Here is a 27,831-nt window from a genome sequence, read left to right as displayed (position 1 = left end):
AGAACATTTCTATCTTCTCTATCTCGAAACACTCGTTACACAAACTTTCCAAGAAAACCATCCTTCTCTTCTCAACGAATACACCTATACGTACTAAATAATTCCACCTTTCACGCAACAATTAAATCTCGCGATCGAAAGGAGCAACCTTGACGCTACAGACCAAGAAGATGCCGGATCTATGGCGGGGCAAAAGAAACGCGCGGTTTCCACGTACCGATCACGATCGATCGATCGATTGATATTCAACGTGCATGTTAATGGGCAATTAATAGTCGCACGGCACTCGTATCGTCGCATACGCGGCGTGCCGGCGGCGGGGGCCAGGGATGCTCTTTTCAAGCTAGACGGTTTTGTAATCTCGGTGTCTCTCCCGGCGTCTCCCGGCGTCTCATTCGTATGCGGTCGACGTGGCCGCGAACGAGCTTATAAGTAACGCAGTAATGACACAGGCTGTCATGGCGCGGAACAGTTTTCTCGGCTCCCATTGTCGTTAAGCGGTTGGCCGCAGCTGATTTATCGGCGCCGCCAGGGAAATTCCGCGCGCGGATCTCTCGCCGGATGCCTGGCTGCCTGTTCCACGTATATCTGCCTACGTGCATTAACGTTGTTTTTCATCGAACGGGATCTAGCTGAAGGATCTAAGCATCAGAGGTTCGCAAGCGTTGCACAGAATTTAGAAAAGGAGCTTCGAACAGGGTGATTTTCGAAGAATTCTTCGTCGAGCATTTTAAGAGACGAAATTGGTATATTCACGGTGCTCGTTGAGCGCGTACGTGAATTTTCGCGCAAAGGGTCGTTAAGTTGACACTTTTACGTGTAAAATAATCGAATTAGGAATATCATTGGAGCTTTTGGAGAAGTTCCTGAGAGTTTCACGAGAAAAGTTTGGGAGAGAGGTTCGCTGACAGTGTATTTATGACCTCCTACGCTTAGGAAGATAACTGAGATTAAATTTTTGTACAAATAATTGAATTAGGGATATTATCAAAGGTTTCGAAAGGGGTGGATTTTGAAGATTTCGTGGTTGAGAATTTTGAGGATCTTGAGACGAAAGATAGCAAGAACGAAGGATGGTTAGACAGACTTTACTTAGTTTACTTAGACAAGTAACGACTGAAATTACATGAAGCTTTTAAAACGAAAATACGTGTTGTTAACATAAATACAGAATTCTTTCCTATATCTAATATATACATATCTGTATTTTTTTTTCACTTTTTAACGATAAAGTTAGAAAAGCAGGTTTGTAGATCGACCGAGTAAGCGGATCGATAAGAGGCAATAAATCGATGCCTCGTGTCGTAAAATGAAAAAATCGCGAAATCCTATTGGAATACTTGTATGAATGTTTTATCATTGCGAAAGAAACCACGATTAAAAAAAAGCCTTAGAAACACGTTATCGAGCAGTGTTATCAGAGATTCTTGTAAAGAGGGGAACATAGGGTTTGAATAGCATATTCATATCGGTGTACTATGTGCGAGTATACACGGAGATAGGCCGATTTTTATGACTATCCAAGTAGACTATCTATCGAGCAACCGGCGTCTTAGCGTTGTCATCGTTAAATTTAGTCGATGCATAACGAAGAGATTTCGCGAATCGATTTGCGAATATTCACTGATTCACGCTTCCACGAATTATAATCGAAAGTACACAAATTGTTCGATGTTAATTAAATTCCTACCTTATAAAACTTTCCAAATTCTTTATATAGATGTTCATGTATTCAAACTCCGGAGGAACAACATTTCGATCAAGCATCGATCAAATAACACCAGAGTAGAACAAATTATTCTAATGCAACTTTTGCATCGAACATACGCTCTGCCGGTTATTAATATATTTCTAATTGATCTATAAATTCAAAAAAAAAAAAAAAATGTGAAGTGGCTAAAAAGAGGAAAAATCATAGAACAGTAAAATTACGGAATTCTATTCTCCGTAACAATACGTACTCTTCATAAGGAAAAAGGAACGATTTTTTCAATGTAACTCATGTTCGATAAACGTATCCACCGTTTCGCGGCAACTGTTTTTACATCGAGAACAGTCTGAAACAGGAAGGGATAAATATTCCCGACAAATTATCGTTCTAGATATTACCAGAGAGATAATCGGCGAGATAAGGACGCGTGCCTACAAAACTGTCCGAAGTGTAAAACCGAGAAACGATACGACGTCCAATTAAAACTGCTCCCAACGCGCAGCCTGTTTCAATTCTTTTCTTTCTTTCCTCTCACCTCCGTTCTTGTATTCTCTCTGTTCTTCGATACTAAAACGGCACCGCTCATCTGGCATCGTTAATTAATCACGAATATTTATTGCGTACTCACATGCTCATCCGCCTTGGTCTATCTCGGGAGGCAATTAGCGAAATTATTGCATGAAAAGGAGAGAAAAAATATGTGCGATTCCTCGCGAGCGCGATTCACTGGCCCGTGTTCCACGGCCGTCGTCTCGCTGAAAGCACACTCCAGACATCGACCGATCGTATCCTCGCAATAATTAGTTCATTAATGCCACATTCGTTCCTCCTATTCAATTTCCCGATTATCCGCTTGAGGTAGAGCTTCTAACTCCGCCATTCTTTCCAATCGTCGCGTACCGAGCTTCGTTTACATCGAATTAGTTATACCGTTCCTCTATGGTATTCCTGCGTTTCCTTCTCCCTTTGTATCGTTTCCTTAATTCCAATCGTGAATTATAATTTTCTGTAATCTTCATTAAGACATCTATGGTATCTTCTAATTAAGAAATTTGCAGAGTAAAAGGAAAATTTTCGAAACACCAAATATCATCGAGTTGTTCTCATCTTCGCAATTGTGCAATTTCCTCCATCTTATAAATTCCAACCTTCCGCTATTGCGGAATTTCAATCGTCGTCAAATCTCCTGTAATTTCTATAGATCCAAATTTTTGTCGAACCATCGTCAAATTTTTTGCAATTTATTTTTATCGAATTTTATCTGGATATTTGTCTGTTCCCTCCTAATCTACCCATGCCAATTCTAAAATACCTAAAACCTTATGTAGTATCGGGGAGAAGGGCCCAAGAAACGTCGAGCTAACTACAGACAATGTCGCGAGAGCCGAGGCGCTGTCGGCTCCGTCAATGCATTACCGGGTCCTTCAGGTAAATAGGTAAATAGCCGAAAAGACCTACGTGACCCTGGCTACGAGCATCTGTAGAACACGTGTGCGATGGGCCCAGCAATGGACAATAGAGTGCTAAAACGGCCAGAGAGTCAGTCGAGAAGCAGAGTGCGAGTTGAGCGGACACGGAGTGTGAGTCGGCGTGCGAAGATATCGTAGTCTGTCCTTTTGTTATCGAATATCACTCATTAAAATACCTTAAACTTTAAACTCTACCAGCAATCACTTGTCCTTACTCTAAGAATCCACAAGTTACTACACTTATGCAGAGTGTTTCAATTGGGGTAGAATTTGGAGAATAGGAGGGCAAATATCGAGTACAAAATCCTTTAGAAAGTGCAACCCTTCGTCATCGATAGGAAAGATTCTCGCTTGAGCGTGGCTTTCCCGAGGATCGGTAGGGCTGTCGCGAGCGGAATCGTTCTTCATCGAAGTTTCGAGGTCACTAGACAGAGGCAGACCAATAGCGCGACAGACGGACAGACAGCAGGGCAAGTACACCGATAACGACAAACTGGCCCGAGAAAAACGTCGGTGAAGCGATAAATCAGGCCTATTGCATTCCTAAGATAGCGCGTTGTCTGAAAGTCATTACGCTGGCAAAAGTAATTCCCAACTAAGTAAGTAAAGCAATAAATACATAATGCATCCGGCGAGTTTCCCACACGCGTACTCGCTCGCTCGCTCGCTTAAGCGCGGGCGCACAGGCGGGCGACCGCGTTGCAGTCCCTCATCGCGATTCCATGAAATCATGCATCAGCGGGGACCACGCTGTGTGTCGCGGATTTATTTGCCACGCCACGCCGGATCGCGACGCGATTTCTTTTTCGCAATCGCGCGCTCGATCGTCGATCGACCAAAGAAAAGGAAAAAAAAAAAAGAATGGAACGAACGCTGCCTGATCGTATTGGAATCGAGAGGGTGAGGTCGGACCAAAAGTTTCGTATTCCGATTCTGGATACTTTTGCGCGATAATTTAGCAAAATAATGGCGTTGGTGAATTATGTTAAGGATTGTAGCTTATAGTTTCTTATTTTAGAATTTCACACCGGCATAGCATGATTGGATGATTCGTAATTGTTGGAAGATTACAAAGTTCCATTTGATTTATTCTTAACTTTGTTGCATTGTTACTAGATTTGTGACTCGTAAAATTCTACTAATAGTATTTTTGATAGTATGCAAAGAGTCCTAGTGGTCTTTTTTCACGTAAGAATTGTTAATGTACTTCTTGAATATTGGATAATTGTATATATGTAGTTTATTAATCTGATCGAATGAATCGTGTCATCCAAGATGAGATAGTCTGGCGACTAACTTGACCATAGAGAATGTTTGGAAATCGATTTTCGGATCGCGTTACAAATGAAATGTCACGATAATATAGCGTTGGTCATCGGTAGGTTAAATTTGGATGGTCGATAATTCTCGCAGCGTGCATGGAGGAAGCGACATTGTATGATTATACAAACAGATAGCTACAGTTTGAATGGGGAAGAAAATCAAAAGCTGGGAATCTGAATTTCCCTAATTAAGAAGCCCCCGAGAGTTTCAATTAACCGATCCCTTTTTAATATTGCATGAGCGTTTCGCGAGGAAAACGTGACGTTTGCATACACACGCGGGCTCGAAATTTCAGCCACGTTTCTCACGAGAGCCCTCTCTCCCTTTTTCCTTTTCCTTTTTTACGCCAGTATATTTACGCGAGTTCAAGGCACTTGGAAATCGCGTCGCGCGTCGCGTCTGACCGCTGCTAAGGAGTTTCCACTGAAATTCTCGTCCCACTGGCGTCGATGGTGGTCGGGAATGTTGGGAAAGAGGACGTTACGATGGAGGAGCCGCAATTTCTTCGGTGCCCGATTGAAATCCGCGCGCGAATTTTTTTGCCAGTTCGCCGCCAGCAACGTTCGTTGTTTGTAAAGAAGTTTCTGTACTTACGGAGAATAATTCCGATCGAATCAGTCCAATACTTTTCCAAGAGATTCTCGGTTCTTTTTAAGATTCCGTACGAGATTTCCATCTTCGTCGATGATTCCAAAGCTTTGCATTCGACGATTATCAGGGTTAAACGAAGTTCCTGGAATTAAACAGTTTTGATAAGGTTGTTCGTCATAGCGTTGATCGAGGTGATAGTTAATTAAAATTCGACGAAACACTTAGACGTTCAACTATCGTTTCGTTATCGTCGTTAGATAAACGCTAAACGTGTGATTGCACACGATTGCAGGTTGCAAATCGATAAAGTCTTTGGAGACGATGTTACACTCTTTCAGATTATCAAAGAGTTATTAAGGCTTGCGATCTAATCCTTTTAACATTCGTCCGATATCTTGCGAAAGCTAAAAACAGTTTTTTATTTATAAGTAAATATCACACAGAATATTCGAAAGCATCGAATGACGAAGCTAGAACACCAGCGAAGAATCTCGACGGACCGCTATTTCGTTCGCGAGCATACGTGAACTCCAAGCTTCGTTTTATATTTTAATTAATTAATTCGCTCGTTTGGTCTAGATCGTTTCACGAATATCGAGATAATTATTTATGAGTTTACAGACGAGCGAGTGCGGCGCACTTTTGGCTACCACTCACACGTAAGCCGACGCTTTTAATCGCGTGTATGTATATGAGACACGATAGCGTAATACAACAGCGTTATGCATCTTTCGCAGCGCTCTGATTAGTACACTGAAACCGCGGCCACCTTGCCGGCACGCTAATTACTTTGTATCAGCTTAAACTTCCTCGGTTTTCAGCGTAGTTACGTCTCATTGTAGCTTTTATTTGCCTTTTATGGGCCAATAAAGCATCCGAGCGCCGCCCCCGCTAACAAGTCTCGTAATTAGGAAATACATACGCTTTACACACGATTCTCCTGCTATGCTGATGGTCTAATTAAGCCAGACATCGTGACTATATTAAAAAACAAACATCGATGAGCATCGATCGAGCCGAGATCCCAGACCGTGAATCAGCTGACGTGCACGCTTGACTTTGTTGCGATGCAATTTGCAAGTCATACGAATGTAGATGAATTTGTGAATATAAAAGACGAGATCGCAGATCGTCGAATACGTCGGTCTCGTTTGGAACTTTCGAGTTGACGCCTGATGAAACGTGAAAAATTTAAAAAAACGATATTCTCAATGGTGTAGTATCTGCAAGCACACGATCTCGCTATTATAAAACTGCATGTGCATGAGCACGCGATGACGGTAAATTCGGTAGTTTTGTTCCTCTAATTGTCGAATTGCATGTTTGTGCATCGCATCGTTAAGGCTATAAATTCGTTTGCATCGAATCTAACGGTGATACTACGTTGGAAAGAGGCTACGCCACACTTACGCATGTTTGCATAAGCGATCAGAGATAAAGCAGCGACCGATCGAAGGAATGATTTTCGTTTAGTTTATCTGCTTTTATTGATATCGCATACTTTCGATTTCTAAGAAAATGTGACGTAGGTAGAATATGAAATATCACTTTGACTTCATATACGAGGATATTTTCCTTCACAGAGAAAGAAATTATCTCCACGTATATGAAGTCATAGAAGGTTGTGTAAATGTAATTTTTGAAAGTGAAATCACGTAGCCAGGCAAAGCGAACTTCAAGGACTAGAATTAACCAAGAATATTACAATCTATGCCAGCAATTCATTTCCGATCAATTCTTCGTTGCTCCTTTGTTTCCAGATCTCCTCTCGCTTTCTTCGCGCGTCTGTTTCCATTTCTTCCTACCGTGATCACGAAATGTCAGAAAACAAGAGGGACATGGCGAGAGACAATTATCGAAATCGCAATGAAATCGGGGAAAACGAAGAGGACGATAGCGAAGTGAAGATAATAGGAATCCAGAAGCGTTGCAAGCGGTGCAAAGAAGTAGGTTCCAGGACTTCGCTCCGATTAGGTTATGATAGGGTCTATAAAAACACTGGGCTAAAATATTCTTTTGATCAGCGACCGGCTCGTTGTATCGTAAGATCGCTGTTCTCTATCTGCTAATTGCATAATTCATTATATAAAAAGCAACCATTTCCAAACAGGTAGACGACGCAATGTTTTTCCATTTTCTCCTCGTTTTGCCCCTCGCGCCCTTCTCCCCCACTCTGTTCCTACGTTTTTTTTTCATCGTTCTTTTTTTCTTTCGTCTCTCGTTTTACGTAATAAAGCGTCGAGTCATTAAATCGCTCATCGCGAAGCACACCTCCTTTCGCGGGAGCACCGCCATTTCTCGCGGAAGCGCTCGCGAAATTATCTAATATCCTGCATATGCAATGTCCACGAAACCGGGGAGATCGTGGCGCGCGATTACACCGAGCGAAACCGCGTGTTAGATATGAAAATTCATCAGACTTTTCCCAACCGGGTGCAAGGTGAAAATCAAGACCGAGGTGCTCGACGAGATCGAGGACTTTTCGGCGAACGACGAGTTGGATGTCGACGTTCCGTACGAAAGTGACTCTAGGAAGAAGATACAGGAGCCACAGGATTTTATTTACACGTTCGAGAAACGTAGGAAAGAAAGAAGAAGAAGCTTGTCTTTGGTTAAAAGAGAAATTACGTCGGACGAATACGTAGACTTCGAGGAATACATAGAGGCGTTGACTACAGGGAAAAGATTGATTTGCAGCGTCTGCAGGATAGAGTTTCCCGATGAAGCGGAGTTCAAGATGCACATGATAGGGCACAGTCACGGAAAATTGTTCCAGTGTGGCCTTTGTGCGAAGCAGTTTTCACGGTAAGATGCGAGTCGTTTAGAAGGCAAAATGATCGATTTCATTTTTTGACAATTTCTTAATCCGAGTATCGGAGTATAGGATTTAATTCTTCGGCAACCTATTGCACATATGTATTTCTAGAAAGGAATTTACACCAGTTATGACATCGTTGTTATTACGTATCACTTTTACAAACCTAGCGTTAACTTATATTACGTATAATATATATTAGGTTGTCTGAAAAATATCTTTCTTTTACAGACACGTCTTTTACGGCGATGTATCCTTATACAAACATGAAACCTAATCTGTCGAACGTTGTGATCTTTATTTTGATAGAACAAAATGGATCAGACGTAATTCGATAGAATAATATAAAACGTTGTGCATCCATTATTTCCTTATAAAACGAAATAAATTTTTCGGACATCCTAATACATATAAAAATATATAAATTAATTTCAGTAAAGTTCGATATAAGAAAATTAAATTAATCGAAGGCAAAATTGATAGAAAGGCTAACGAAGTTGATCAGTCGGCTTTGGTATGCCTTGCGCACTAATATGAAGTTCTAAAGGTCGATACACTATATCCACATTTCTTATTCCAAGGTCCTCGGCTCTGAAAGATCACCTCCGGCTGCACGAGACGTTCAAAGCCTTCATGTGCAGGCACTGCAGCCTTCGATTTCAGGTATGCCAGTGTTTCCACGTTTTCTTTCCGTTGTCGAGCGTAAAAACGCTCGAGAACAGCATCGGGAACAAGATCGACACCAGTCTTTCTGCAAAACGTAATCAATTACCGCGGGGACTCGCTTCGAATTCCAGCAGAGGGATCAGCTGAGGACGCATCAGGCCGAGATGCACTCAAACCGCAGGCCGTTCGAGTGCGGCGTGTGCAAGAAGAAGCTGCTCCATCGGCAGTCGTTGCGCGATCACAAGCTGATGCACACCAATGTGAAGCCGTTCGAGTGTTCGATCTGCAAGAAGAGGTTCCTCCGGCCGAGTAGCCTCAGGGCACACATGATCGTTCACACCGCGGACTCGCCTTTCGAGTGCGACCTTTGTCCTGCCAAGTTTAAGAGGTCCTCCGTGTTGAAAACCCACAAGTTGACGCACACTGGTATTAGAAGGTTCGAGTGCGACATCTGCAAGCACCGGTTCCATTTAAAGGGCGCGTTGAAACACCATATATTATCGCATTATGGTGAGAGTTTGGGAATTTCTCGGGTAGAATGAGTTTGGTAATTTCATAACGGGATTGCATCAAGCTATTTCGATACTGATTTTGGACATGGATTTAGTAGGCGAATAGTTTCGTAATACAGATAATTTTTGTAGATTGTATCGTGATAGGAGTATGGTGTATTTTGTGTAGCTCGAGATATTATTATAACAGGAAAGAAATTATTTACGCGACAAGTTTCTAGATAGATGGTCTATCTTGCGAATAGACAGCAAGGACGATGAATTGCAAAATAATAGAAATACGTGTCGGTTTTCCAGATAAAGAGAATCATCTGAAATATAAGCATATGTAATTCATTCTTTCAATTCCTTAAGTACGAATTCTCGTGGAACGCAAGTGCAGACAAAGTCACTACATATTTCCAACCTTACGAGGTTAGAATTATTAAAATAACGTGACGAAGCTGATGAGCACAAGTTAGTCAGACAGAATCAATGTGAATATTCTCACAATTAAGTAAAATCGCGGAAGTAAGGTTCGTCTGGTGGTGTGGCTAAAATTGCTTCTCCGCACGAAGATCGTCACGATCTTCTCTACTACGGATTTTACACACTCGTATAAATTCGTGGCTGGTATTGAGACATAAAAATCACGAGACAAGCGTGTCAGCCGCTTACGCCCTTGTGTTACGGCGACTAACCGAGGAAGGGCTGTATTAATTAGAAAATCGAGGATTACGCGCAGACTGCGCTTCTTACACGCCTGCCAATTAAACCCTTCGCGTCGCAAAAGGAGATCTGATGAAGTTTCGAGATATATGATAGACGCGTATTTAAACGGCGATAACGTTTCGGTTGTAAATGCTGGAATATGATGAGGCAGAAACTGGCCGTTTCAGGAACCGACATGCACGCAGTTTTATTTATTCCATTCTTTCCTTTTCCTTTTGTTCAGTTTTTACGAGCACATAAACCGTGGTTCGTCAGTGTTGCAACTAATTTCATTCAGGTTCCGATGTTTCATACGTTCTACTTGCTAAGGATTGTAGGGAATTAGGAAATAGGGTTGTGCTATGGAGTTTTGGAGCGAAGTTTACGATCAGAATTTGAGTGACTGGAACGACTGGAATTCGAACGAATGAAATCTATTCTTGAGATGCGTTCAACAAGAAATCGTCAAGTATTTTAAAAAGCAAAGAGTTTGAAGGGTAGGAATTTTATCTCGAGTCAAATGCTCCTGGCTCTAAGAGTAAAGACAGAATTAAATGTTAAACCAAAGAAGCCTTCAATTGAATATTCCATTTATTTTGCAGGCGTGAGGCCATACAAGTGCGAGGATTGTGGCAAATGTTACCGGAGGTCCTGGGGCCTGAAAGTGCACAGATATCGTCACACGGGGGTGAAACGATTCGAGTGCGATCTCTGCAAATCGCGGTTCAGCGTGAAAACGAAATTGGCCAAGCACATTTACGGTCATATCGGCGAGAAACCGTACAAGTGCGATTATTGCGGTCGTCAGTATGGCGAACGATACCAATTGAAGGCACATAAATGCGGCAATCCAGCTAAGACGAAGATCAATCGATCTTATTCAGATTCGATCACTCAGATCGTGTTCTTTCGTCCCAAATCGACGAGCAGTTCGTTCGAATTGGATACCAAGATTCGATGACTGTAATTATCGATCGTATATATTCGTATATATCCTAATTATGGAATAACGAAAGATATTCATTCTAGGTTTTATAGAAGATCGTTTGTAATATCGGAAAGATGTAAATTAGTTGGAAGATCTCGTTGCCGAGGAAGCCATTAATTACGAGAGCGACTAAATTATTTATCAACAATGCAAAGAGGAACGATGTATATAGAATGTTTGTTGAATTGTTCAGTTTGTTAAATACACGCCGGTTCTTAAGATTATGAATTTCATTTGTTTCGGACATATCCAACTTTTGAACGCTAAAAATTAAAACCAAGAAATTTTATAGCAACAGGAATACGCGATGGATTGAAAACGATTCAAGGAACGTAATGATTAATAATAAGGATTAAGGATAATAATGAAAATAATGAAAAAGTAGATTCGTAAAAACCGAATCCTATTCTCCTAGTTTGTAATTATTTCTAAAATTCATCGATCACGACGGCTCTATTGACTAGCAAAATTCTAAGCAAAACTATAACATCTCGTCGGTTTATTGCTACTGGTCGGTCACGTTTATCTGTAATGGTGGCTTCGATACACTCGCGGTATTTGGATCGTGTTTGCATGCCTGTAGATCAAACACAATAAAGAATCAGGCTTAATAAGCACTCAACCGCGGAACAAAAGTCCGATTAATTCCAAGCTGGATCGGCTCGATTTGGATCGCCTTCGAACGTAGCCTATCTCGAAGCTAGCACGACTTTGGTTCGTCATCAAGGTGGCTCGCGTAATCATAGTGGTTGTTCATCGGTATCGTCGAGACGTGATCGAATTCGTCCGCGATGAGCACGCGGCAGTGATTCTTTAATCGAACCTACGTGGACGATCGTTCCGTTACTGTCGTCAGATGGGAACAGGTTCCGACCGGAGCCTTTGAAGATTTTATGCTGACATTTTCATCTAATTCTATGCTGCATCGCGAGTTTAATCGTTACACTTTGATGAGTGCTATTTGTAATTGAAATCTTTCTCTATGGAATTTTAGAAGAGGTATGTTTTCCTTTGCGATCTCTTGGCAAATTTTCTAAGTTTTTATAATGTAACTTTGTGACTGAAATTTCATTGCAACGCCGATAGTACGCGATATAATTACGAATCAAAGATAATATCAGGGATCTCTTGCACAATTGAATGGATTATTATCGGTAAAGTTTTACGAATTAACGGTACTAATAAATTCTCTTGCATAATAGCAACAAGATTCGTAATAAGACAACGAAATTCTAGAAGAAAGTTTTTTTCAATCGAAATTTTACTAATTGCCGCAAAATTGTAAAACCTGTTTGTGTAACAGAGTGTTACACTTTGTTACCTATCAGTATACTAATAGCATTAATTGGTAAATTAATAATAATAAAGCAATATGCTTATGATCGACGAATCTTAATTTTCATCGCTCATTGGTCAGAGACCTTACGATCGCGCTGTCTAACAGTCTCAACGAAAAGCTGGAAAATTCAGTGCGAGAAGATTAAATCGGAGTTAACACATGTAGACATGTTGCATTTAACAAAGACCTCGTGTCCGTGAAATCCTTGTCAAGGGTGCATTATATAATTTGATCCCGATAACGCATGGGAACCGCTCGTTGGTCGGCCTCAACTGTATCTCGAGCACGTGGGCTCTGCTTGTGTCGCCGCACGTGAGAATGGTAGTTTAAGGTGCGTGGACACAGCAGGGGTTCGCATACGGTAATCCGAGAAGAACCGCCCTTTATCTGATTGCATCTGTGATTCGCGAGCCTCCCGGAGGAACCCTTTGACAATGCCGCCGAGCACGTCGCCTCCTACCTGCGTTCTTCCGTCTCTATTCGCAAATTCTCCACGTGTTTCGGTCTTTTGGACCACGAACACGCTCCCATAATTTGCATCTAATTGCCTAAACCCATGTGGCACACGGTCGTGCTGCGACCACGGAAGTTACACTTACGTAAGTAGGCAGCGAATCGACAAAATTGTATCGTACGATAGAGGCAAAATTTCGAAATTAATTTCAAGCTTGTTCGAAGATTATTCGCATCTCGCGATCCACTGTTATTGATATCCCCGCCACTTGCCTATTTTTGGAATATCGACAAGTGGAGATCTCAATTTTTTAAATATTTTTGCGCGATGTTTGCAAATTTTCGTTGTACCGTGTAACGAACTCTGTGCGTAGAACAACGACGATTACAAATTATTTCAAGTTCGTAATTACAAATTTCATGAAATAAGAAGTATGTTGTCCTTACACAACGTTTCACTATAAATATTAATAACCGCTTGGCAGTTACTTGTGTGGCTTTTAAACACTGTCCACGGTTCGTGTTGCAGCCTTCTCGTAGCATTTTCGCAACGCTTCCTGCCGACTTTTCACGGTTCCATACGGCGATCTTCGGCCGCGGGATTGCGCAGATACGATAGTCGAAAGCGCATCGGGTCTGACTCACGAGGCCGGCTAGGAAGCGCTGCGATTTCCACGATCGTAGAAGAAAAGAATATCCGTGGCACGATTTTGACACATCGCTTCCTCGCGCGTCGTCATTTAAATACACGGATTTCGCGTTCATATTTCTCGTCTAATTATGCCCGCCTCGCGGAATCTTACGATCTGACAGTTCAGTCGGCGCGTACACGCGGCCTTATGCAGAGTCACGCCAACTTCTAATTATTTAGATAGCGATCGTTGAGCTTTAATTATTTCTCCAACTCCTCAACCCGCGTCTCCGTTCGTCTTGCCTCCCCCTAACCTTTTCCTTCCTTCGTTACTATGTGTGTACTCGTCTCCTCGTTTCATAGTTGCTCTATTCGCCGGTCTATGCTAATGAGGAGTTAGCGCAGATACCGAGCACCGATACTATTTTGCCGTAGACTGTTCCTAATTGCGTACTCGCCGTGTTATTATGTGGCTGCCACGTTGAAAACGGCACAGATAATCCCGTCGACGTAATTCGGTGCCTCGTGTGTAATCGCCATGCCTTCAGTCGTCAGACGAAGCGAATATGATGAATAATATTACGGTTTCAGATGATGTTTTGTTTCGTACGTCGGTGTCGGAGATTGTCTATAGTGAAGGTAAGTTATGGTATTTGTTAATTTTGGAGGAAACAAGAGGTGTTTGTTCGTTATATTGAACATCATGAGAATTGAATCGGAATATGCTGATACGTAGACAAGAATCAAGTAGAATATGAGAGTACTAATTGTATTTATAACATATGTTTGTTTGGTGGAACGATGTTCGTGATTCTTAACTTTTAATTATTAGGTTTTAATACGTGGCAGATAAGAATAAGGATAACTAGTATTTCCATTTAGACATTGATGAAACTATGGCTACTCAAATCATCTTAAATACATTAGAAAGAATTAAAATAATTTTTCTCTTTTCTGTAATAATATTCGTATATATTACACTTAATATACCGAACCAAGCTACTCTCGAACTTTGCGTGTAGACTTGCGCAAACTCTCCTTCGTCTGGGAATCAACGTGTTATATGTAACCACTTAAAAAAAAAAGAAATAAAAAAGACACTCAAAGGATGGCACCATTAATTTTCAATAAAACTTTCGGCGTCCTCCACTTTGGTGTTCCCATTCGTCCATATGAAAGACACAAAAAAGCAGAGGAAGAACAGTCGGCAAAAAAGAGAAAAACATGCGGAGGAATATTAAATAACGACGATGTCGATTAGTATTGACAACGGCGATTAAAGAGGCCGAATTGCCAGTCGGTAATGACCGAGCAGCTCTCGCGAGCAGTGAGCACTGTAATTTCACTGATAATATTTAAATACGGGCTTTTGATAGCTGTCTTCCGTTGGCTGGCATTAACGCTGGCCCTGAAGGGCCCCATCGAGCCCCTTCCACCTGCTTCACTCCGCCCCTGAGACCAGCAAAGGCGTACTATTTATCGACCTGGTCCCGTCATTATTTCATCGAACTCTTTCATCGCCTCTTCTGGTTAATCGACGACCCGTGAAGCCGAAATCGAGGTACAAACTCTTCGATTCCACCCTCCCTCTTCTTTCTTCTCCTTTTTTCCTTCTTTCCTTTCTTTCATTTTTAGACGATGATTCTATTATTACATTAGACAAATTATTCCATTATAGTATAAATTTTCTGCCACCTCGTGGTGTTTCTTTAGGGCAATTTTGAAGTTGCTGGCGATTATTAGATCGCGGGTAAATGGATTCGCGTCAGTGCCAATTTATTATCAGGACCGGAGACAATTTGCCGCCTTCGAGGTTTTGGTTAGCGATCTTCGAGTAATTCAATTTTCAGTTTTACCTGGGTAATGACAAAATTGCTAGCCGAAGATTGAATCGCCATAGAGAAAACACACCGTGGAAAATAAAAAGGAACTTATTACAGGAAGCTGTTAATTTTTCATTACATCGAATATTCTATGCTCTATATTATTGTAAACGTACTATAGTTGTTGCAGGTATGGAACGTCTTACGTCTTATTTTGTTTAAAATATACGCCGGAATTATACGCGGAGCGACCTGACGGTTGTGCCTTTAATTAGCGTGACCCCTGATCTTAATCGTTAACATCGTCTAACGTTAATGCGCATTTAATTCATAAAAGAACAAGGGGAGGAGGAGAGGGAGCGAGAGAGCGGAGAGCGCGGGTACGGCTGGTGGGGCAGATTCACGTAGCACGGGTAAACAGGTGAATTAGAAATTAATTGCAATTAAGATCAGGCAGGGGGCCTGCACGGCGTTATTATTAATTCTCGGTAATTACGACAATCCTCAGAACGCTTTGCGTCGTGCGCGCTCTCGTTTAAATCGTTATAGGTGAAAAACCGAGCTCGTTAGAAATCATCATATAGGTAATTGATGGGAAAACGATTATACAAATGATCGTCGATCATCATTGACGACAAATTTGGCGAAGTTGACGATGCGTTTGGAAAATATTTAACTTTGTAGGAAATCGGCCGAGGAGATTGTTTGGAAAGAGAGGGCAATCAGACAAGTTTGATTAAATTTGGAAGAATTTTAATCGTCCTTAAGATTTATAAAATTTATAATATCAGCTACCTTTGAATCGATAGGTATAATGGCTCCTTGCTCCTTTTGTATTTACAATAGAAATAAAACTTTTATCACGATGCAACTATTTGATCGGATGATACACGCGTGTACTCTTTTTTTTCAGAAAGCTCACTATTGGATGTTTTCGAATAAGCTAAGTTTAGCAAGAGTAAAAGGAGGTCGATTGCTTCGATGATCCAATAGAATTTCAGGCAGTAGAATCTACCTTCTTCTTAATTGCCACTCTTCTTTGTTGCTTTAATTGAGCTGCTCGGCAGCTATATCGATCAACTTCATAAATTGAAGAGTAGAGAAGAATGACCACGTTGCTACAAGAATTATTTTCTGAAATCCACTTTGGAATTTATACTATCAATGATAATGGAACGAGATACGAAGCAACGCGATACAGATTTCTTGGAGCTACTCGGCCAATGGCATCGACCCGGACACGACGTCCAAGCGGGACGCGGTTTATGCAGCAGCGCAATTATGCGCTCTCCTGGCCGGCAGAAAAAGATGACGGATGCGCGAGCGACGCACCCTTTCGCGCAGCCGGAAGATATGAATTTCAAATTCCACCACGGCGATTTTTGCCTCGGGATTTCGTCGACTTCATTTCGTATCCAATTAGATCGTGGTCGCGCCGCGAAAAACCAGGCTGTCTTCTTCCTTACTCCGTCTTTAGGACATTTTATGAGACGCGACAGGAGGGAAGTGCTTGAAATGTAGCATGTACGTACATATTTAAATCGCAATGCTGTAATTTGTTCGAGTCAAACGACTTTACGTTGGTGATTATGATTAAAGTAATACAACGAAAGTAGATAGACCTATATAATTATGCTTCTGTTTCGATAAAAGTCAACGACGATATTCGCTAAAAGCAGCTGCATGTTTTCAGTAATTGCACAAATAAAATATTTGAAATTTGTCAAAATGAAGGATAATTCTAGATTTAAAATCATTTGAAATTAACGTATGATGGATTACGTAGTATCAGAGGGTGCTTATGTCATTCGATATTTACGGGATACAGCGAGAATTCCCAGAAAATTGATATCCTCTATATTTATTTTATTCAAAGTTTCCATCCTTTAAAAATATCTATTTCGATCTGTATTTCTTATTTTATTAGCTGATAATTCTTATCATTTAAATTCTATTTAAGTCTTAGTTATTTTTTGTTTTTATTTTTGTTTTTTGTGTATTATTGTTGTTATTTTGTTTGTATTTTTTATTTATTAGCCAGAACTAGTTTTAGCTATCAAGTTGCTGGTAATTATAATTATTAATCGATTACCCATTTATTATATTATATTTATATTACTTATTGTACTACTAATGGATTTCCCAGCCAATATAGTAAATAAAACGAAATAAAATAATCCATCTTTCTTTACATAATCGTGCGTTTCTTCCCCAAACTCTTCAAAAAAACTGCACAAAAGCTCCTTAAAAGTATCTACTTCCATATCTATTCTATGCATTTCTATGCGAGTAATTTACTTTCTCTTACATACTCGCGTTTCACGTTTCTTCTCCAATCTCATCCACTTCAAAATTCTCTTTCCTTCCAAATTACGATCGTCAGCAATCACAGTCGAGGAATTTCAATCTCCCTCTCGAAGCACCCAATCCAAAGTTCGCTTATCGTCCGGAATCGATGCGAAAAACGATAACATTTCGAAGACTGCGGTACAAGCAGCGTGTTCCACGAGTAACGAACGGTTTTTCTCAGCTCGGAGTCTCGAGCTATCGATCGACGATCCTAGACAGGATGCGGCTAGCCGTTGTGCTTCGTGGACGTTAACGGTTCACGGTCACGAGACAGGAAAGCTGTCGCGTGCTCCGTCACAGCGTCGACGTCGTGGTGAATGAAGCGCAGGTTTTCGTGGTCTCGTTTTGCGTCCGGCCTCGTTCTCCAGTCCGATCATGTAGCCTTTCGTCTCGACTGACAGCCTTAATATATCTGTCCGCGACGCGCTTCATCTCGAACAGTTTAGCTATATAATCCGACTTAATGCCGGCTGATTCAATTCAATGAGCCTGCCGTGAAAGCTCGAAAAAAACTCGGATCGATAAGACGCTCATGGCGGCTGTTCATGGAAATGCTCTTAATTCTGGTTGATAAGGAAATCGTTTTCGTTTACCGGTACACGGCCGAGGCAAGAACTCGCAGGATTCTGACGTTCGTTTCTGCGATTTATTGACTCTATGATAATGTAAGAAAGTTGCAGTTCAAAAACACGAGGAATCCAGGATTTATCGAGAATCGAAACAACTCGTTTCAGATACAATCAGATATTTGATACAAACGACGGAAATACAATTGGGTGAAAAATAATTATTCCCAATGTATAGGTTATTTTAATCAACGATAGTCTTTGAAGTTCTAGCGTTTCAACTTAAAAAAAAAAAAAAAAAAAAAGAAAAAATTGTTTGAGATTTGAAAAACGCGGAGTTTCTCTATTGGTACGTAGGATATTCTTGCGAAGCTGAAATCGGCCGACAAATTTTTCAGAGAAGAGAGTGACCAGGTTGCTCGTTTAAATATCCAGACACCTAACGCGATCGAAAGAACAAGAGGCGATCGTCTTCGGACGATTTCGACTATCGATCGTGTCTCGGTGGACGGACAGCCACGAGGAATCGTTCGTTTCGGTGAAAGAGTGTGACGCGGTGGCTGGGACAGAGGAGAGAAGCTGCTCCTTCTTGCGAGTCGGCTCTCTGGTTCGATGTAGGTAATCATGCGCCGCATTCCCCGGGTGCCGGAGAAGATTTTCGGTTTCATTGTACGCGAGGGTGGGTTAGAGAGTGGGCGATCGACGCAGCGTTGGAAGAGGACGGAAATAATCTCGGAGCATTGAGAAGGAACGAGAAAACGAGGGAGATGAAGAAGGAAAGAAAAAAAGGAGACAAATAGAGGAAGAAAGAGGGAGAAGGAGATACGAGATGGCGAGCAAAAGTAAGAGGCAGTGCAAGACGTTGGAAGAAAAAGGCGGCGGAGGAGTGTGTCGGAGGAGGAGAAGGACGAAGAAGAACAAGAGGAAGAAGAGGGAGAAAGAAAACGAGAATGGTAGCCGAAGTCCAAGCAGATCCATCGTCCGGCGAGCTCGGTGGAAGCAAACGACGCAAAAACTGGCGTGCATTGTCCCCGACTGAGAGGCGAACCGAAGACTTGCGCCGCGACAGAGAAAGAGTGAGACTGCGAGAGAACTGGAGGAAGCTATGTTCACCACTGGATCCATGCATACCAACCTTCCCGGCAGCATCGACGATCCTACCGAGAAAAGAAGCGAACCGCGAGCTTCTCTGCTGTTGTGCGCGTACACGGGCTACGAGAATGGTAAGGAGGAGACGAGGAAAGAACACGGGAAGGGAACGAAAGAGGGAGAGAAAGAGGAAAAAGGCAGCGAACCGGTGCGGTGGACGGCGCGCGGGTCGATTTGATTTTTAAATGCAAACAAATCTACATCGTGGCAAAAGCGCCGCCGCCGCCGCCGCGCCGCTCCGTGGTGTGCGCAAGCGCGTCCCGCTCACAGGAAACCGACGTTATTCCGCTACCGGCTGATGCTGCAGCGAAACCTCGTCACCGACGAGGACGGCCTGCCGGATATTTTTTTCAATCATCCCAGCCCGCCGCGAAGGCCCCCGCTGATCCTTATTCCCTTCCCCGTCACTCCTCCCCTTAAGGTTCTTCTGGTTCTTCTGATCGCGAGAGATCCTCTCGTCTCTCGGAGCTGATGCCTCCTCCCACGGCAGTGCGCGCCAGGGCCGCAAACCGGAGGACCACGATTCTTAAGTGGACTGACGATTTGTCGAGCCGGTGAACTGCCGGCGCGGCCACTTTCTCGCGTTCCTTCCGAATTTTAAGATGGATGCGGGGCGAAGAGACGATAGCAGGTGCAGACGAGAGAATATCGTCCAGGAGTCATTAAGAAACGGGAAGTTTGGCAAGTTTCTTGGGGGATGCAGTGGATTGAGAGATAAAATAGAACGTTCCGAGTGTTGTCGCAAGACTTAAGGATGTTAAAGCAGACAAGAACGATGCCGCGTATCTGTTGGAACCTGACGAATCTTCGTGAGATTTCATATGAATCCGATGTGCCAGAGTTGGAAAACGAACAGCAAAGAGTTCCGGCTCGGGTAACGAAATGCAAACCCGAATTCTTTAACGTATTCTCAAACCTCTTGCGATTCCATATTCGATTACGTTCGGGAGCACAAAGCAATTCTCCATTGTGACTATCTCACGGGAATAGTTTCCAGATCTTACAAGGATCAAATTGCTTTATTTCGCGAAACTGTATCCATTTTGAAAATTATCATCGCATACACTGTATTCCGTTGTCAAACGAACACGTGTAAAAACCGGTAAATCTAAGAAATTTCTTACTCGCGCATCACTCGGAGTATGTATCAAAGTATAAAGCGCGGGTATCTAAGTTCTTTCCGGTGCGGACGAAGAGGGACGACGATGGTCAGGGCTTCTGAAAAAAGGAACAGACCGAAAAGTTCGGTGGATGCCGCGTGTTCGTTGCCTCGCAGCGACCACAGGTTCCAAGTAGGGTGTAATTGCCAGCAGTGACGGGGCCCGAGGTTGTCCCAACATTGCAGCATGCGCTTGTCAACGTTCATAAGTTATGAAACGGCGGATAAGGTCCTGTCGAGGCTCCCTCTGCGGGAGGGAACGCACGAAAAGGGTCGGCGACAAAGAGGAGTGGACTCGAGGTGGGACCCAAGAACGAAGAAGAACAACGAGAAAGAGAAACGTAGACCGGTACGGGCTTGACAGGATGCACGGAGGGGGAGAGCATAATTGCTGGTGGATTAATGAGACGGCATAATTGCACGATAATCGACGATCGTTTTATTAGGCGACCGGACCGTGGACTGGAAGTCAGTTGAGCATGGTCGCCGCGCACAGAAGACACCGGCTCCGCCATGGTCGCATATTATTATAAGGAGAAGTCAGGCCTCTTTCTGCACAGGGTAGGTATGTCTGGCTGGTCAGAAATGACAATTACCGAAGATCCTTGCTAAATGCGCTCCCGTATCCCTCTTTCTTCCCCTTTGTGTTCTCTGAGCGACCGCGTACACGCCTGGAATGCGATGTCATTCCTGCGTGCAACGAGTGTCGTTGTACCCCGTAAAATTTTGCGGCGCGATTCCATCGGGATTGATGAACACGGGAAAATAGTTTCGAGTCGGATCGAGGCCTATTCGAGGGGGATGTTTAACGTAACGTAAACGTAAAAAATATCGGTGTAGATACCTTTGGCTCTTTTTCAACGCAAGCACAGTCTCGAGAGATATAATCGATGTTATCGCGAATAGATATTTTTACGTGTACAGTTAACATTTAATCGCTTAGTAAGTTTTAAGGAGTTTTAAGCGTCGTTTGTATTCTACCGAACAGTTAAATTTTCGTCTGAACAAATTAAGAGAAAGATCTTTGTATTATACATCCTCGTGTCTATAATCTACTATTTCCGAACATCGAACCCAATCTGCCTTCGGTTAGTCTTCGAAAGATCAAGGAAACGTCAGAACTGCTTAGCATGCCGGTATTCGCATACCAGTTAAATCTCTAGTATCCTCGTCTCGTATTCCCGTGGTGGCGCGAGGGCCGTTGCCTCGTTGTAGAGATGAAGGACTAAAAACCTGCGGACGCTCCGCAAAGGGACATTTAAATGATGTCGCCGCGGCTCCGGGGGGCAAAAGAGAAAGAGAGCGGCGGGAATAACTCAGTCGGCCAGAGCTTCCTTCAAGCTGATTTCTCCTTCTCGTCCGCAAGGTTAGAGACGAGCTAGAGATGGACGGACGAGAACGAGACGCGGCTCAGTCAACGGTCCACCAGCCACTCTGACGTTGTTCTCGACTCTAGATTCTCCGTTCTTTCTCTCTTCAACGTTCGTTTGCCGCCGCCACGGCTTTTGTCCTCTCTCCTTTTTCTACTTGGAGATTCGACTGGGAGGAAGAAGGTTTAAAGGGGAGAAGAATAGTGGGAGAGACGGGGGCGGTGGCAGGGAAAAGGAGGATGCTAATCAGATGCCGACCGAGGCGGCGACATCAAAAGGGACTAGCGTCAGGCCTTGTCACCAGCTACGAGAACGTCTTGCCGCCGGCCTCGCCTTTATTTGAATGCGCTATCGTCGGGATACGCGACGATGACGAGCGCAACTTTTTTCGATCGACTGTGGAACGTCGTCGGTTGGATGTAGGGGGATGATACGAGAAACAGAGCCAGTTCGAGGTAAAGCGGCGCGGAACGCTGTCGATCGAGCGTTCAACGAATCGTTCCGGGGAACCGAGGATACTTGGAATGTCGAACGATCTGTTTCAGCGAGTTCTCTTGATTAGAGATTTACGGTGCTGGGATCTTGCAAGGGAATCGTTGTCAATGAAATTTTGAAGATCAGACAATTGTTGTTAATATCGTATATTACGCTCGTGTTGTTCAACTGTGAAAATAAGAGAGTAATAACTAGAAAAATATGTGACACTCGTTTCTTTGTACTTTTGAATAATTGCGAAGTTTCGTACGTCTTGATCGAACGCAGAAAGATCGTAAAATATAATATTCCGTCTGTAAAATGCAAAAATTCGTATCAACTGGAAGAAACTCGTTGGACACATTAACAGATACTATCATTTTCCGTAGTAAAGTATAACTTCTATAATTAAAAATAATTTACTAAAAGTAATACAAAGTATAATTACAATTTGCTGCTGAACCGGTATCAGAGTTTCTACAAAGACAGAAACAGGCCAGAAAAATCGTTCTATTTTACTTCACGATGCTCGAGTGAATAGCACTCGACTAGTAGAATCATTCTTCTTCGTCAGACATTCCCTTAAGCGTAAACAGCGTTCCCTATCTAACTGCCTATGTTCCTTTCAAAATATCGAATCCTGCATCACCCATGACCATCGATGAACCACGACAGTTTCAGGAAGCGGATCGAGGCAGTCGCGAGTAACACGTCAAACGCGCGTCACGTGCACATAGCTACGTACACGTGGGGAAATATATTAAGGCTTACGCTTGCGAGCTGGTTAGGGTTAAGAGCTGGGTATAAAGATGTTGTTTGAGGCGTCGGACACCTGTGCCCCCGGCCTGTTGGCTCTGCATATGGACTGCTTCTCTCGCGTCTCTCTCTTCTTCTTTCTCCTCTTTTATCGTCCTTTCTACGGTATCGCGAAGCATCATAACGTACAGTACTGTCTGCCCAGCAACCAGGCGCGCGCGCGCGCGAGTAAACGTACACGTAGTCGCGTACAACGAAGACACGGAACAGTACGTAATGTATGTAACCTGCATTAAGATGCAGACGATGATAAGGACAACTTTACGATCTCACGCTCGGACGATTCATAGCCCGACGATGTATGAACGACCGCCGTTTACCGGTGTTCCCGCGGTATTCTGCCTTGCACCCCCTTGTCCCGACACTGTGCTTCTGAGACCTGTTTTGACTGGGTGCACGCCCACCTAGATGCTCGCGGATTGATCGTTCTCTGAAGGTGAGTAAGCGAATTCGGTGATATTCTTTATGTTTGGAGGGAAGATCTGAGAGATTGGACTTGCAAGTCTTATTGTCGTTCAGAGAAGTTGCAGGTCATGCAAAATTTTGCAAAATAACACAGTTTCCTATAGGGCGGAAATTTATATCTAAAAAGGTAACGCTGTATCGGGCATCGTGCGATTGCTTGCGTTAGCATAGTAATTCGTATGACTGATAAATTATCGCAAGTAGTATTAGGCATCAATTTTAACGAAGCATAGTTTCCTATTCCCATCAGATACATACATCAATTTTTGTTTAGTCTACCAGATTACCTAATTACATTAATCGGCACCAGTCGAAATAAGGAGATGAGAGTTGAACGTTTTACAAGATACCTTCTGACGATTTCAACGATGCCCTTTGACTTACATAATTGGCACAAATATACACCGAAAAAATTGGCATTGCAGCAGGATCAAAAGTACACAGTGCGTACCTTGGGCGGAAGAGCGCAGGTGTGCTCGCGAAATCGCACGAGAATCGAGCTGCCCGTCGGTGGACGATTCCGGTGGATGCAGTCGAAGGGTCCCGGCGCATCCTGTTGCATATTTCACCCGGCAGAACCCTTTTAGCCGTTTCAGCGGGGCTACGGGCGCACGGGCGTGTAAATCAAACGCGCGCTGCCCGCTTGTAAATCTCCGGATAAATACACACCGTGGAGATAATTTACGCAGCCAGTGCATCGGCTCTGTTCCCTTTCTCTACCTTTCTTCCTTCCTCCTTCTATGCTTCAGTTTTTCTTCGTTCTTTTTCTACCGGAGGCCAGTCGATTTTCGGCTCAGGACTCGACTGTTCGCTGTCCCGGAAGGCGAGAGCCTCGTCAAGGCTCCTCGTTATATCCGTTTGCGCGTGGATCGTTACATCCCACGGACATTGATACGCCGATAATCTCTCGCACTGCAGGAAATATTAGCAATATATTACGCAGGACCATGTACGCGCGTCTAGAAGACGCTGCCTCTTCTTCTGGAGCCGGGTTATTTGACCGAGCGTAATGAGAGGAATGTTTACCGACACCTTGGGATAATTACCGGGTGGGCAGAGGTTAAGATTTAGAGTTGAAAGGGGAGCAAACGCTGTCCGAGTCGATTCGCAACGATGTCCGGATCGTTCCGGTTAATTTATAACTTTCGACGACTTCATCCGCCCCGGTTTGCTTTGTATCTCGAGTCACTTCGAGTCTGCTATTCTTACGATTTTTTAATAACAGCGTTCGTTGAAAAAGATATGCCGATCGTTATCGTACTTTGCTCGTACTTTAAGAATCCTAGACTTTATCAAAATCTGTCTAATCTTGAAATCCATAAAATTCCTACAGTCCTATTAATTTTTCCAAATGCATAATACGTTCTAAGCTTCTAGCGAATCCTTTAGAGATCTAAATTCCTAAAATTCCAATTCCTACAAACTTGCAAAAAGAAAGAAAAAAATATCGACATTCGTACGAACAATTACTAGAAGCTCCATAGAACCTACTTAACTACCTATCGTACATTCGGAATGGTTTGGAAGCCCGCCCAGTAAACCATGAGCGTTCCGCTTATAAAAAGAAAGGTTGCAAGATAAACGGGAGCATAGTACAGCGTCGCAAGGCCGAGAAACATATTTATCCCTAGAAACATATTTCCCGTGCTGAGAACAGGTCCGAGACAAAGCATACATCTTCGATGCACTTTTAATACCGGCGATCCGTTCGCTCGGACATATTTGATGCATCGGCGGATAAGTAGCCGCGAGTTCTCACTTCATTTATCAAGAGTCTGGCCCACCTGTCGACGCCCGCCTTCCAGTCACCGTAAGGATCGTTCTGGACACGAGCACGTGTGCATTAGACGGCTCACCGATCGACTGCAGATACAATAAAGCGTATGGACGATCGAATCTAATGGATGATCTCCGGAGGAACGTGTCGGTTCGCGGCTGATAAGATTTCCGGCGTTTTTCATCGGTCCGTAGCGAAATCGATCGTCCGGAGGGATTAGACCGGACGTCCAGTTTAGTTTCTTATCGTCGTTGCTTCATTTGTACCACTTTTCTCGATCTACCACGCGATCTTTCACGAATCTTTGTACATTCATTATGTTAATATGATCATATTTGCTCGAAGAATTTGGAGATATCTAAATAGGAATTTCCAATTTTTTCTCTACATGGTTCATTTATTCTGTGCGTATAAATATTTTTGCTAGCAACTGTTAAAGGGGCCAATCAGAATAATCACACACATAGTCAACAGAAGGCACGCATAGTACATATAAAATCGTATTTGTACGAAACAACGACAACGTATAACAGGTAGAACTTGTTATAAATCCAAATATTCTATCTGAAATAATTTCATCCAAAATAATTTTATTAATCGCAAGTAGAAAATTTCATCCTTCTCTTGTAGTTTCCATATCCATACTCTGTTCTCGAATGGAGATTCTAGATCGATCGCACTTTATAGTCGAGCATTAGCTGTATCCAGAGAACCGATCGAGAGGCAAGTACTCGCATTTCTGCAGCTTCAAACATCGACACAGAGCTCATACGCACTTCGGGTGCGTGATCAGGCGTGACCATCCGTTTTCTGCTGTGGAAGAAGGAGCATCGAAGAGGAGGCTGCCGATGGAACGCATTGTTCCACATCGAATCGAGGGTTTTTCGAGAGAAATATCGATACGGCCGCGAGGAGGAGTGTCAAGCCGCCGACTGCGCGGGATGTCGGGTGCTAACCTCTTGATCCTCGATCACGGGGAGGAGGATGACCGCGCGAAACTCGAGTATTCGTGGCCACGAATGGCGATAAATAATACCAGAGACTGGTTCTGCATATATCCGCGTGTATATAATCGGACGACAGGCCTTTATGCAACGACCTGGAACGCGTCCTCGCCGCGAGTCGCGCGCTTTCGGTGTTAGATTCTTGGCCCAGCAGGATGTCGACGTTTTGCCAACGCGTTCTGCGCTTTTGGCTGACGCTTTTGAACGATATAACGCGCGTGGAACGCTCAAAGAATGCGTTCTTGGTGGAAATATTCGAAACAAGTGAAGTGATAGATTCTCTTTATTTTGGCTCACGAAGGTCTCTATCGATTTGCGATCTTTTTATCTTTTGCCGTTACGTTTGAAAATGTTCGAGGAAGGGAGAGTTTGGGTCGAGAAACGCGTTATTGGTGCCTACGAGTGAAAATCTGATAAAGAAACGATAAATATTGAGAAGTTCCGTGGAAGAACGAGATAAGTGTATTTTTCCCAAGAACGCGATAAATACGAGATAAACCTCAATGATTTTCTAAGTCTTTGAGAATGTGTATACAAATTAATATACCTGCGTCGACGTTTGTAATTTAATGATTCCGTCATTTGCACCATGTTTTCTTCGAAATCTTTCGATCGAAAAGGCAGCGAAGATTCAAATGAAACAATCAGTGCTACCAGTCTGCCGGAACACGGAAATACAACAGCTGCAACGAGGTCTCAAGGGGATGAGACATTCCACTTATCAGGCGGCGAAAACTCGAGGCCGATACATCCCGATTCCGTTCTTCCAATTCTCGAAGGCTCGCAGCCACGATCGTGAATTACCATCGTGCAAACGTCGGATTGGTCGTGCGTCGAGGTAGGTAGGTAGGTCGTAGTTTCATTCTGAACGGGAGCATCGAAACCACCCGCCCTTTCCTCCTTCCTTCCTCGCCAACGTTTTCCTCGTTCCTCTAAATCTGGTCGTCCCAGGGCCAAAGTATAAGGCTCGTAACACCCTTCACGAATCGGGCGCGGTGCTAACGACTTTTAGATCATTAGTTACTGAAACTACCAATACAATTATCGGGTCTGGATATTTATTCCCTTAATCTTGGCCGCCGGGACTCCGGGCGAGATTGCGGGGCACGAGCAATTCGCCACGTTCCAGGCTATTCTCCGCGTTGTTGTTCGGTGCTGGCCTCGCGTAGCTATTGTGCCGGCTGCTGGCGCGTTTCATACGACGACCTTTATACCGTAAGCTCTTAATTAAGGCCTTCGATTATCATAATAAGTCGGTTGAGGTACGCTGGCTTTTGCAGAAGTTCGATATACTTCCAGATGATTGATGCGCCACGTGATTTTCGTGATTCTCGAATCGATCGGCAGCCTTTTCAGAATCGATTACGGGATCCGTGGGTTATTTAGCCTGCGGCTCCATTGCGGGATCTTGATCTTGATCTTGTTCTTTTGTTCGATCGTTTCGCACGTGATTTGCTTATAATGTTAGATCGTTAAACCTAAGGATGATTGAGGTTTCGTGATTCGTGCTTGGTATAATATCGTGGAAAGGTTGACTGGCAAGTTCTTCTTAGATGTCAAATAGATCAAAGTTTTGATGGCCGTGTAGACAGGCCGCAACTTGGAAACGTTTGTGACGAAGCGTAGATTTATATACAAAAGATACAAGATATGCGCCCGAAAGATCGTAATCGTTTGCGATCCAAATTTGA

At 43.2% G+C, this 27,831-nt stretch overlaps 1 protein-coding gene across 1 annotated transcript; it reads left to right on the top strand.

Annotated features, from left to right (window-relative positions):
- Positions 1–2,942: 2,942 nt before the first annotated feature.
- LOC117153944 (uncharacterized) lies at positions 2,943–10,978 on the top strand. Its single transcript, XM_076621152.1, has 7 exons — positions 2,943–3,779; positions 6,855–7,040; positions 7,535–7,899; positions 8,491–8,572; positions 8,707–9,085; positions 10,380–10,740; positions 10,807–10,978. Exons 2-6 carry the CDS (start codon positions 6,912–6,914, stop codon positions 10,736–10,738), a joined length of 1,314 nt encoding a protein of 437 aa, XP_076477267.1. The 5' UTR covers positions 2,943–3,779; positions 6,855–6,911; the 3' UTR covers positions 10,739–10,740; positions 10,807–10,978.
- Positions 10,979–27,831: the final 16,853 nt, after the last annotated feature.

Source organism: Bombus vancouverensis, chromosome 8 (assembly GCF_051014615.1).
Source record: "Bombus vancouverensis nearcticus chromosome 8, iyBomVanc1_principal, whole genome shotgun sequence".
NCBI classification, from domain to species: Eukaryota; Metazoa; Arthropoda; class Insecta; order Hymenoptera; family Apidae; genus Bombus; species Bombus vancouverensis.
Note: the sequence above shows the minus strand (reverse complement) of the source record. Positions and strands in the feature narration are given on the sequence as shown.